This window comes from Poromitra crassiceps, assembly GCF_964638095.1.
Source record: "Poromitra crassiceps genome assembly, contig: HAP1_SCAFFOLD_1552, whole genome shotgun sequence".
In the NCBI taxonomy this organism is placed as follows: Eukaryota; Metazoa; Chordata; class Actinopteri; order Beryciformes; family Melamphaidae; genus Poromitra; species Poromitra crassiceps.
The window spans coordinates 1-12,500 of NW_028150860.1; the positions used below are offsets into that span (position 1 = coordinate 1).

The 12,500-nt window shown below is 43.1% G+C and overlaps 2 protein-coding genes across 2 annotated transcripts in view; one reads left to right on the forward strand and one right to left on the reverse strand.

Annotated features, from left to right (window-relative positions):
- Positions 1-1,286: 1,286 nt before the first annotated feature.
- LOC310771946 (fatty acyl-CoA reductase 1-like) lies at positions 1,287-8,119 on the forward strand (the record flags this gene model as incomplete). Its single annotated transcript, XM_083664440.1, has 5 exons — positions 1,287-1,354; positions 3,029-3,200; positions 3,316-3,445; positions 3,900-4,027; positions 6,506-8,119. Coding segments are annotated over 5 exons (661 nt in total), but the record flags the coding sequence as incomplete, so codon positions are not given.
- A 1,738-nt stretch (positions 8,120-9,857) lies between these two features.
- The window catches only part of LOC310771945 (endoplasmic reticulum-Golgi intermediate compartment protein 2-like), an 8,089-nt gene continuing 5,446 nt past the window's right edge, over positions 9,858-12,500 (reverse strand). The window contains exons 12-14 of the mRNA XM_083664439.1: positions 11,958-12,120; positions 11,190-11,269; positions 9,858-10,748 (exon numbers count right to left, since the gene is read on the reverse strand). Of these exons, the coding sequence (XP_083520565.1) occupies positions 10,677-10,748; positions 11,190-11,269; positions 11,958-12,120 (315 nt within the window). The 3' untranslated portion in view covers positions 9,858-10,676. The remainder of the gene's footprint in view (positions 10,749-11,189; positions 11,270-11,957; positions 12,121-12,500) is intronic.

Genomic DNA, 12,500 nt, shown 5'->3' on the forward strand with positions numbered 1-12,500 from the left:
TCCACGTCACGTCAGCACTCAACCTGGACTGTTGTTGGATGTGTGCACTGATTACCCCGGGCTGAACGGGGCTGAACCAGGTGAGGGAAAGAGAATTTCCGTGTTCGTCCTTTGAGTGGTGACGTTATTGACGTATATATCTCCATCGATTCAAAAGTGTAGTCTCATTTAGCCGTTTGCTAGCTAGCCACCATTTTAACGGCACATAAAAGCTTCAAAACTCATAAAAGTGGGCCTCGTGTGTGAAGATGATGTTACTAAACACTGGTTCGCATTTGATTAAGCCAGCGTTGCCCAGAGAGATTATTAGAAGCATCACGCCAAAAACCCATTCAAAACTCCCATAGGCGAAAACTGTGAAGAACCAGGGCTGTTAGCATCGATGATTTCCGGACTCGTTCCTGGGGCTCTCTATTCGTGCTCCTTCCTCGATGGGAAACTCGTCCAGAAAGGGGTTGGCCATTTTTCCAAACTGCTGATTCGATTGGTTCGTGGGCGGTGCCTTTTAAGGTCTAATCTTATCCTTGCAACTTAACCTGCTGCGGACCAGGTTAAGTGTGAAGCATAAGTTGCTATGGAAATATATGTCGGTAAGAAGTTAACTAGCTTCGTAGCACGGCCAAACCAGGGTTAAACCTGAAGTTACCTCGCTAAACCACTAATCTTGCTTTGTAGTACAGGCCTCTGGTGTGGGCGGAGGCAAGTAAACTTGCTATGGAAACAGAGTCTATATCAAATAGATATTTGGTAAGACCAGATCGAGTAGAGCTGTACTGTGCTGTTATATGTGGTGGAAATGAGCCATTACTGTAGCACCATCTTCAGGCCAGGAGGGGGTTACCAAGGCCTCGAAAGCTTTCTAACACAGTCAACAGTGACTTGACTCAAAGTCCCACATCACTTAAGTGACGTTGGAGCATGTGGCTGCATACCAGCACTGCCACAAAGCATACAAATAGTCCTTATTAAATATGAAAGTGTGAATTATGGACTCCGGCATTGAAAAGTGTGTCAAGGGCCAAGATGGATTTCACTGACCCTGATGCTGTTTCGCAGAGCCCAGGTACTGTATATGCGTAGCTCGTCAGCACTCTGATTTGTCTGCATGAACTCCATAGGTTGTCTCAATGCAATTTATGATCAACTTTGTATCGCACCATTGTCCTATTGCTTACACAGACAGACTGCAGCGGTACTGGGAAATGTATGTTTGTGTATTTTTATGACTGGTGGCCTCGGCTTGCTCGGGGCATTCTACTGACCTTCTACTCCCACACACCTTGCAGACCTAAATCAGCACTGGTCTATAACTGCACGACCGGCGGCATCAACCCTTTCCACTGGGGAGAGATTGGTAGGTACATGATTTGTGCCCTGCTTGAGGGGAACGGTAAGCCTGTCACCATGGCGGCATATTATAGAGTTGTTTTGTCTGTGTCTGCTGGCCGGCAAACAATATTGTCACACCGGTTTGCTTTTCATCATCACAAATCAATACTCCAATGTTTTGACATGTTGTTGACCCTGTGCTGTGGTGACGTTGTGCTGTGTGGTTGGGAGTTGTACGGAGAGTGTCTGCCACCTGGTGGAAACTGGCAGAAGACGAATTTAACAAATTGGAGGGAATTAGTGAGACACACTACCCCAAAATATATGTCATTACTGTAAGCAGATCTGAAAATATGGTTCTGTATATCTTACCGCTTATATATATATACAATTTTGAATCTCATTGAATTTAGAAAGAGACATACTGTTTCTGAATTTTAGAGACTTATCGAATGAGTATTTCAGTAGTGTTTGTGTTGATGTTGTGGTGGAAGCATGATCTGTCATCTGTTCTTATTATTTGAGCGTATGATAAATACAAGTGGTGAAAACGCACAAGGAGAATGAGAACTGTTGTTTCCATCCCAGCGGTCATCGAGGGCGTTGAGATTAGAGGGCTGTGGTTAAACACAGCAGGGCGACAGGGGACCCTCTCTCTCTCTCTCTCTCTCTCTCTCTCTCTCTCTCTCCCCTGCTCTCGCTCTCTCTCTCTCTCTCTCTCTCCCCTGCTCTCGCTCTCTCTCAGATTAGCAAATATGCTCCCTTGACCGTGGAAATTGCTACCAGATGGCTTGTAGCGGGATTAAGCCCCATCACTGCAATTCAATTCAGTTATTAAAGAGGGATAGGGCACACTAATCTCACTGGCCCAAATAAGAGCTAGGAAGGAAGCTAATCAAGAACAAGAGGATCAGCGGAGACCAAATAACAGTAGATGCACTCACGGTGGGGGGGGGGGGGTGGAGCCTAGTTGCCTCCTGGATGTGTAATTACAGAGACAGTTTAGGTGGGAGGAGTATCCAGGCCATTTGTGTGCTCGAGTGGTTCTGAGTCCCACCAGCTGCCGGCACCTTGTCACCTTGTTGCTGTCTCTGGCAAAGTGTTGTACCCAAGCACAGCATAGCCTTAGTGGGCCGTCTCTTGGAGGGCAGCTGAAGGTTAATGGTGATCCTCGCAGGCAGCTGGGCCACATCTGGCTGTCACCTCGGATCTGGTCAACGTGGCCCCTGCAACCACTACACATCGGTTGCCATGGCAACTTGCAGTACGGGCTGCGTGTGATGTAATGTGTGAAGGTCACGTGGCTCCCTCCTTTTATCTGTGGGTGAATGCTGCCGAACGCTGGGAGGAGGGGCCAGCTGTGCTGCCTGGTGGCTAAGATCATGCTGTGACTGCGTCTGCCTGCTAATCCATAGGCTACTCGAGGTCAAATCACATTACATGTATTATGAACGTCAGCCGCGGCTCCTGGAAGTCAGGAATCTGCCTATTTCACTGTTTCTGATGACTGATTCTTATAAATAAACATGTGAACTACGAGCGACTGTTCAAATTCTGCTATTTATTATGAATGACCATCTTTTATTTCAGTGCATCTAGTATTGCGTTGGCATTTATAGCCTTTACTAGAAAGCCTTCAATCAAGTAAAAACACTAGTTTATTGTGTAATCCATCTCTTCATCCATGCGCCCCTTGCAGAGCACCATGTGATGTCAAGTTTCAAGAGGAACCCCCTGGAGCAGGCCTTCCGCAGGCCCAATGCCAACATCACCTCCAACTACCTGATCAACCAGTACTGGATCCTGGTTAGCCACAAGTTCCCCGCCCTCATCTATGACCTCTACCTGCGCCTCACTGGACAGAAGCCCCAGTAAGACTTGCTGCCTCCTGCTGCGCTGAAAATCTAAAGTGGATTACCATAAGGTCCATTGTGGTGTAACCTCTGACTGACCTCTCTGTGTCTCTCTCTCACGCTCTCTCTCCAGGATGATGCGTATCTTTAACCGTCTCCACAAGGCCATTGGCCTGCTGGAGTATTTCAGCAACCAGGACTGGGAGTGGAACTCTGAGAATATGGCCATGCTGATGAGCCAGCTCACCCCAGAGGACAGGAAGGTAGGTTCATCCACACACAGGCCTGACATGGCCCACAGTGCTGACAGATACCTATTCCAGCTCCATCACATAAGACAAGTCAGAGAGTGTTGGAAAGTTGAGAGAATTACAGGAAAGTATTAGCGAGTGGACTCTTCCTTTTCACCTGACACTATGAATGGAGATAAGCCCCTCATCTGATACTATAAGCAGATTAAAGCAAACACAGAAATATTTGTGTGTACTATTTGACCCTGGTATGGTTGAGAAAGCAGCCAGCTTAGGGAATTTGCCTGCTGCTCGCTGGGAATATACTGCATTAAAATAGCAGTAGTAAGCCTATTGCTCCCTCTACAGACTGAGTGTGGGATTTCAAGCATTGATTGTAATACCACAAGACATTTTCAACAGACAACAGAAACTTTAGTCGTGCCCTTGTCTCAACAGCCTCCCATCTCTGCCTCCTGTCTTGCAGACGTTTAACTTTGATGTGCGCCAGCTGAACTGGCCGGAGTACATCGAGAATTACTGTATCGGCACCAAGAAGTACGTCCTCAATGAAGACATGTCTGAGATTCCTGCTGCCAGGCAGCATCTGAGGAAGTGAGTAGTGAGGATTTTGCATTTCTTCATATACACTGCCAGTAAAAAAGTCTGGATACACCTGAATGTGATATGTTTTTCAGCAATTTTGATCCAAAGGCGTTTTCTCAAAATGTTTTTTCTCATACTCTGAGACAGAAATCTCCACTTCAGTAGCACTTGCATGCACCAAACTTTCCAGTTTTATTCCTATCTATATTCTAAATGTTTTACAGAGGGGTTTGTTCATACATTATTTCATTCAATCATAGCCTGATTTATATAACATTTTATTCCTAAAAACATGGCGAAAATGGATTTGTATTTTATTTGTATGACTGTTGACAGTATTGTCTGATTTATGGAGTGATAAAAAGGGATATGCAAAATTCCCTCAGTAAAAACCTTTGGCTCTAATATGTCAACAAAAGGATGTTTACTACTGTAATTTGCTACTGTTGTGTCAGCTAGAATTAGCTTGACATGTGGGGCCCTATTCTCCCACAGGCCTTCGGCGCAAAAACTGGCCTTACACGCAAAAAACGTGCCTTGCGCCTGCTTCAGGAAGATATCAACATGGCTTTAGACCCCCAAATGCGCTTTAGGCGAACTGGGCCGGGCGCAGTCCCAGAATGGGCGAGAATGGGCGTTTCGGCGTTTCGGCCTTAAATACTGGCCTAATGATATCTTCCCACCTGGCGTAAATTTAGCGCTTTGCGCTTTTGAAAACCAGGCCTATTCAGTGCGCCAGTTGCGCGGAGCGCTCCTCTGCCTCTCCTCTGTCACCCTTCTCTGTGTCACTCCCTCTCTCTTGCATGCTCATCAGTCTGACAGGCACAATACGACTCTCTCTCTCTGACTCCCTCGCTCAGACAGACACAACACACGTCTGATAGAAAAAAGAAGTTGTAAGTTCACTGCCTGGCATGTGAAATCTCCCAGCATGCATTGGGCTAATCCATTTCGCTAATAAATAGCAACCAAATGCGCTAATAAATAGCAACCAAATGAGCCGAAATAGATATAAAGGTAGATCTAAATAATGTGTAATGGTAACACAACCTGCAATTGTAGAACATTTCAATATTGGACCAAATAAAACATCGAAATGAAAACACCACCCTATGTGAAACATATATGTGATATTGGGGCTATATATATCCCTTGTAGATTTAACGTGATTTAGATGAGTGACAGTGTAACGCGGTTCTACTGTCATGTCCTACTGTGATGTCCGCTCCAATAAATTGGCTCTACTTCACATTTTAGTTTTACAATAAAAACACATTTATGCAATGACTTTACATAATGTAGGCTATATTTATGTGCATCATCCTACCTGTGCAGCAGGGGAGAAGAAAGGGTAGCAAAACGATATCATTCTGGACAAACTTTCACCAATCTAATTAATCTCATCATATGGATAGGCTATATTTTTCTAGCTGATGCGTTTAGAACATTCTTTTCACTTTGCTCTTGGTATAATGTAGCGTATTTACATGCTTGCAGTATTTAAACTGCAGTTAGATTGGTTTGAGAATAATATGGAATAATAGCCTATATATGGAGACAGACAAGAGGGGATAAAAGGGAGGGGGGGAGATCAGAGCCCTCAGCTTTTCTGAAGCCGGACTGGATCGCTCCGTGGAATTGGAGCTGAAAAGTGAAGCATGTGATTCGTTTACTGCAGTTCCCCAATGAGCAGATAGTGCATAATTTTAGGCTTAAAGGCGTGGTTATAATGATTAAGGCCACCTGTTGCGCCAACACCAAGATATCAAGTGCGCTGGTCCACACCCACTAATCTAGGCTGCGCCTGGCACTAAACGCAGTTTATACGCCGATGCAACGATAGAGCCCATTTTCTGTGAAGCCCTCTGGGACATGCTTGTGAATTAGGGCTATACAAATAAACTTGACTTGACTTGACTTGACATGTCTGTTCTGGAAATGTATGCAAATTAGCACCCATTTATTAGATAATGCCTCATTTACATATTTGAATGTAAATTTTCAGAAAACTTGTCTTAAAGGGATAGTTCGGTTTGTTTGAAGTGGGGTCCTATCAGCTAGTTCCATACACTAACTGAAATAGGTCAAGCGTTCTGGACGCTGAGCACACCGTGTATCGAGACCCGGCGCTCTGAAGCAGCAGCCTCCAGAGCTCTCTCTCTCTAGTAAACTATCCCTTTAATGTAAATAATCAACTGGGGAGGTTTCATGGTGATATCTTTTAGTTAAAAAAATGCCCTATTCACCTGTAGTGTTTCTTGCCTTAAAGAATCAAAAATATAAGATAGTTTACATTTATTTAACACTTTTGTGGTCACTGCATGATTCCATTTGTTATTTTATAGTTTTGATGTCTTTACTATTATTCTAAAATGTGGAAAATAGGAAAAAATAAAGAAATATATGGTGTTTCCTGTCCAAACTTTTGCCTGTTAGTGTAAGCTGGCCCTTCAGATATTCTTACCTCTCTCTGTCTCCCTCCCCCAGGCTAAGGAACATCCGCTACACCTTCAACACGCTGCTGCTGGTCTTCATCTGGAGGGTGTTCATCGCCCGCTCCCAGATGGCCAGAAACATCTGGTACTTCGTGGTCAGCCTGTGCTTCAAGTTCCTCTCCTACTTCCGAGCATCCAGCACACTGACCAACTGAGCCGCCTCGCGCCACAGACCACAGCCCTTGGGCCTCAGCGGGACACCGGGAACTGACCGTCCATGAAGGGACAATGCAGGTCCTCCTTTTAGTCTGGACAAGCAGGCGGGGGCTGCGCCGGGGGCCAATCACTCGAAAGGGAGAGCGAGGTCTACTAGCCACGAAATGTATTTGTTTAGTTTGGAAAATCTCTCGTCAGAACCCGCACTGACCCCCAACACCAAATTGTGTCCACATCTGAGTGTCGTCATTCGATTTCTACCCACCGTCTTCTCCTCAAAGTGGCCGATTATATATGCAACAATAAGCCTTTTGTGTAACTTTTCTGTATTTTTCCCCAGCTCATCCTCTTGAATCATTGCCTTGATAATTGTGATGATTTTGTTTGCATACTTGAAATAATGTCAGTGCTCCATTGGAGGGTAATTTCTGTCAATTCCTTTTTATCTTCTTCTTGTTTTTCTTTTTCTTTCTTTTTTTACTCCGGTGATATCCAAATCTATTACTACTAGTACTACTGGTGGCACTAACTGGTGGTTTTTATCTATTTCAAGGCCAATCCAGTGAAGATTGAGAGAAACTTGGCTATTAAATTTTGACCATTTTGACAAGAGAACTGTATTTCTAGAAATATCCGACCATACAGATCTACCACCTTTCCTACTGTTGGGGCTCATTGAGTTACTATCAAAAACAGTATATATCAGTGTGTCTTTGAACATAAACCTTGTTTGTTTTAATGCTCATCCACTTTTTGCCTGTTTGTACAGCAGTTTGTACTGAAACTAAGTTTACTACTTTTACATCTTTATAAATACTTGCGTCAAAGGCTAGTCTGACATACATGGTAGACCTTGGCGGTGTATTATATATAAATAAGAATACATCAGAGTTTGGAAGATCTGTAAATAGTTGAACTTATATATTATTCTTATAGACTACCAAAAAATGTATTTGACTGTTGATTTTGCTTGGTGAGCATCTTCACAGGATCCCACCACAGCTTCCCATAGAATCTACCAAAAGTGTTAACGTGGGACAGGCAAGTCAGATTTTTTTACTAAAACAATTAAGAGATGGATGTACAGTATTGTATTGTGTTACAAGTCTCGACTCTTAACAGAATACAAGTACAGTACATACAATGATGAGCCTTTATGGGAGAAAAAGGGATTAAATGTGTTCATGCAAAAAGCCTGCATCTGTGGTGTAACCATAGTGAGCTGGTGACTGTCCTCTTGATTTCAGAAAGGGACGATGAACCAAAATGCTTGTTGTGGAGTTCACTCTCCTGTGTGTCCGTCTCTGCTGTTTGATGCACTGTTGGTAGACCCCAAGCTGGAGTTACGCTTATGTCTCTAATGAATGGCCACACTTAACGCCATCTCATCTCATTTTTCTAGTGTCATTTCACAAAAAATGTTAGACCACCCTTTTTTTTCTTTCTTCTTCCCTGCACTGAAAACACTTCATTCAAGTCTGCTTGGCAAAACTGAAATAAACTAGAAGAGAACAAAATGTGCCAGTGTGCTGCAGTCCGTTCAACTTAACAATCTTCTACCTCACCATGTAGAGTTCTTTCCATAAGAAATTAACACAAAAAGTGACCCGACGCGTTCCACTGAGGTCTTTCGATAAATAAATAAAGGTTTCGATGAGGACAAAAAATTTCTGATCCTGAAAAGATTCATAACAAAAACCTTTTTCTAGTGGCAAATGAAGAAGGTACCCTAATGGAAAAGGAGTCTGACGTTGGATCGGAAGACTGAGGGTTCGAGTCCCTTCATGGTGAACTTCGTAGTTCATCAATTCCGGACCTTCCAAAATTATGAAAGCAGGTGATTGGTGTTTATTGGAAATTCGGAGTGCATGTAAAGCACAAAGGCTGAGACGGCCCGGGAAATCAAACTATTAAGGATTCACTCCTTTCATGTTAAGAAATGGTGGGAAGAAGTGGGTCGCGGGGCCGTTTTGAGTGGATCGCGGATGTGTGTGTATGAAAAAAAGTTCCTCTTTGAGAACGCCGGTGTCTGTGGCCAACATTGCTGTCTTTCAGAGGCTGTAGTGAGCTCACTTTTAAAGCCAGATTGAAGATACTTGTATCCTCTGAAACTAGAAGGCCTAAGAAATCCATTGGTACCAAACATGGCCTGCTTGCTGCGAGCATGACCGGTTTAAACTGGTTTAAAAAGCGTATAGACATTGAGGAATCTGAAATTTGGGTTGCGACTTAATGACTAGGAAAAATGTGGGTCGTAAGCCTAGACCAGTTGAGAACCACTGAGGTACAGTAACAACCAGTGGATAAGCTGATTGTAAGGCACAAGCAATGTGGTTGTTGGTCAGCGATGCAGTAATACAGCCAATCATTTGAGCACTCAAAAATAAGCTGATGAATGAGATGGAAGAGATCTTTGGCTATTGTAGTTCAGAGATCAGTCGATGTGCAGAAGGCTGCTGGTTCTAACCCCTCACTCATGTTATTGTTATCAGTAGTGTGAACCCTTGTGGAAATAAGATGATGAAGGGGAGTTCATGTATGCTCAGAAGTAGCTCAGCAGAATGAACAGTTGGTTTATCCTTCACTACCTGACAGTTTGTTGGTTGGTTCAATCCCTGATTGGGGAAGAACTGTTCTTGTTAAAATGCAATTTCTTTAACCTGACTGGTAAACTGGCTTCGAGAAGCAATGAATATACTGTGTAGAAATAAGATAAAAAGTTAAGAAATGCTTCCTACAGGCAGTTGCAGTTACATATATGTGATTCACATGGTTTGTGGAGAGAGGAATACCAAAACTAAGACACTATTTAAGACATTTTTGACATCATTGGCACTGCTTACAGAATAAACCTTGCTCTCTGCAGTGTGCAATGCTAGATATTATAAAATAGGTACCCTTGATGAATAAGGCCCTTAACCCTAATCTCCCAAGACTCATGTTTTTTTGTTTCTTTGTCTTTAACCGATGGATTGCCATACTGTCTTAACCCAAACTGCTCCATTGTAGCTGCTCAGTGGCCAGCAGATCAGACTGTGGCTGTACTGGTCAGCTTTCAGGTGTAAATGTGACCAGGGCGATCCTGAAAAACAGAGCATTGCTCTCAGACTTCCCCTGAATAAAGGTTTAAAAAAACACACACATTGTAAACAACATCCATATAATTTATGATATTCCAGAACGTTTGATATAGCTTATTCTGACATTGTTTGCAGTCTTCAGATGATCTCATCTCTCTCCTCAGTCCCAAGCTACTCATAAAGAGACTTGCTGAAAATGAATGCCAGTGAATCAAAAAGCCTAAATATAATACAAGTGACTGTATGAACCCAGTTTTATATAAGTCCCTTTGTGTTTTATATAGGCTGAGATTTATGATCATCTTGTTCAAATTTGACTTTTTTGGTCCATTGCACACTTGACTGATTGACTAATTCTGAAGGCCATCCATTAATCCTGAAGGCCATTCATATGAACTTGTAACTTCGTCTACTCAAACTTCATCATCTGTTACTACAGCAAATGGAACAGAAAGCCTGAGATATTTCCAAAGACACAAACACCATCACATGGCATATAAAGGCAATAATGTCAAAAGAAATAAAAGAACTGCTCATAGGGCACGGATGATGCATTATTATCCAAAGGTCTGTAGTGAAATATACAATGTCTCTATCTCTACAGCACCACATATGAACAGATGCAGAGTCCACTATTAATCAAGTGAATGGTACAGTGTACAAACCATAATTGACAATCTTACATAACATGTTGCAATATATTGTAGATCAGCTTTACCTTTTGCAGTAAAAAAAACACATGACATGACATGTAGTAGAGTTGGCCTTTAGCAAACCAGTTCACAATACTTCTGAAAGTGGAAGAAAAATAAATAACATGGAATTCCACTGGAATGACAAAGCAGTGAAACTCAGTAATCATTCATTCATTCAGTTAGCTGTTAGTCAGTCAAACAGGTCACCGTGCAGTGATGGAACAAGGTCCAGCTACTCCTGAGGGGCATCATCAGCCAGCAGAGGGGTTTGGTGATTATTCATCTGGTTGTGTGGCTGCACAGCCTGGAAACAGAGATAGTGCAGTAATAGCACTGTTGATTTGATCTTGGTACAGGTTAGCATGCATTATACATATTCTTTTGACATAATTTATTCTGATCTTTAGCAGAAATATTTCTCACAGTAATGTAGATCAATGGATCTCACCCTTTTTGAGCTGCGACCCCAAAAAAAGATTTCACTCACTCAGTGAAATCCTTTTTATACTTTATGTAGCTTCATAATACATTAAACCATTGGTATAGGAGAGTAATCATCATGGGAGAAAAATAATTTCCTATTTTTTTCTCTCTCTTTTGACAATCATCCTGTGTCCCCTCAAAATAATCTCACAACCCCCTGGGGGGTCCCGACTCCTGACCCCCAGGTTGAGAACCACTGATAAATAGCCTGATCACTGTGCCGGATAGGAGCGTGTGTGTTGTGCATAGCGTCAGGACTCACCTCTCTGGGCCTGTAGGCTCCCAGCCTGAAGCGACAGCAGACGACATTGAAACAGAAGCCAACAAAGCCATGGAGCATGCCTAGGAAAGGGAAACGACAGGGAAGGATGGATTGGATGAATTTTAATTCAAGATACCTTTCTCTTATGTAAATTATTAATTGGATAAATTGGGTGCATATGGCAAAGCACACTGCAAAAAATGTTGAATCTTAAATCATTAGGTCTCATATTCAATCTGAAAACGAAGTAAAGATTCTGCCAATGAGACTCTGCTTGTTTCTAGCAGAGACCTTATATAGATAGAGACACCCCAAACTCCAGTCACTTCCTGTATCTGTGCCATGGAGGTTTCACCACTGCCACTTAGGAGGAGACTGGTCATCCAATAAAGCTTCATACCAATGACAGACAGCCAATCACAAGCTGATAATCATGCCCATTTAGGAGACCAGAAGAGTTCAATTTCTTACAATTGGCAGAGCCTGGAGTGGGGCATCTCTAATATTAAAGGTCTCCGTTTCTAGTGCAGTTTCACTTGTTTCAAGAATCTTCTGAAAACAAGTGTCTTGAAAGAAGGCAGAACATGCCATATCACTCCACTATTATCAAGGAAATGACACACCTTGAAATAAGTTGTAAACAAGCAAAATTATCTCACCCTATTGACAGTTAATTTTCACCTTTTGAGAGTCAAAATGAATGAATTAAATGGCTTGTTAAGATGGATATTTTTTGCAGGGTTCGATGTGAGTGGAAAGCAGACTTGCCTGTTGTGGAGAAAATGCCCCCGATAATGCCACACAGCCGCACCAGGAACTGCCACAGCGGCATATGCTGCTCCCTGACCGTCACCATCAGAGAGCTGGTGTCGTATTTGAAGAAGATGCCAGAGACGCCGTGGCTGCCAGCTGCATGGTTGATCACACGCTCCTGAGGAACACACAGGTTTTTCTATTTCAGTCAGTCAGTCAGTCAGTCAGTCTCTCGACTTCTCTCTCATTCTCCATTTGGACCAGCCACACCACGTCCGTTGCCAAAAAGGCCCATCAACGCCTGCACGGTCTCAGGCGACTAAAGACGTTTGGGCTGAGACCCAAGATACTCAAAGACTTCTAGAGAGGCACCATCGAAAGCCTGTCAAAGACTCAACCCACCCACTCAACAACATGTTCTCCTTGCTACCATCAGGGAGGAGATACAGAACCCCAAAAACTCTGACAAGCAGGCTGAGGAACAGTTTCATCCCCCAGGCCACCAGACTCCTAAATAATAAATAAAACACACCCAGTAATGACACAAACCCCTGGGCA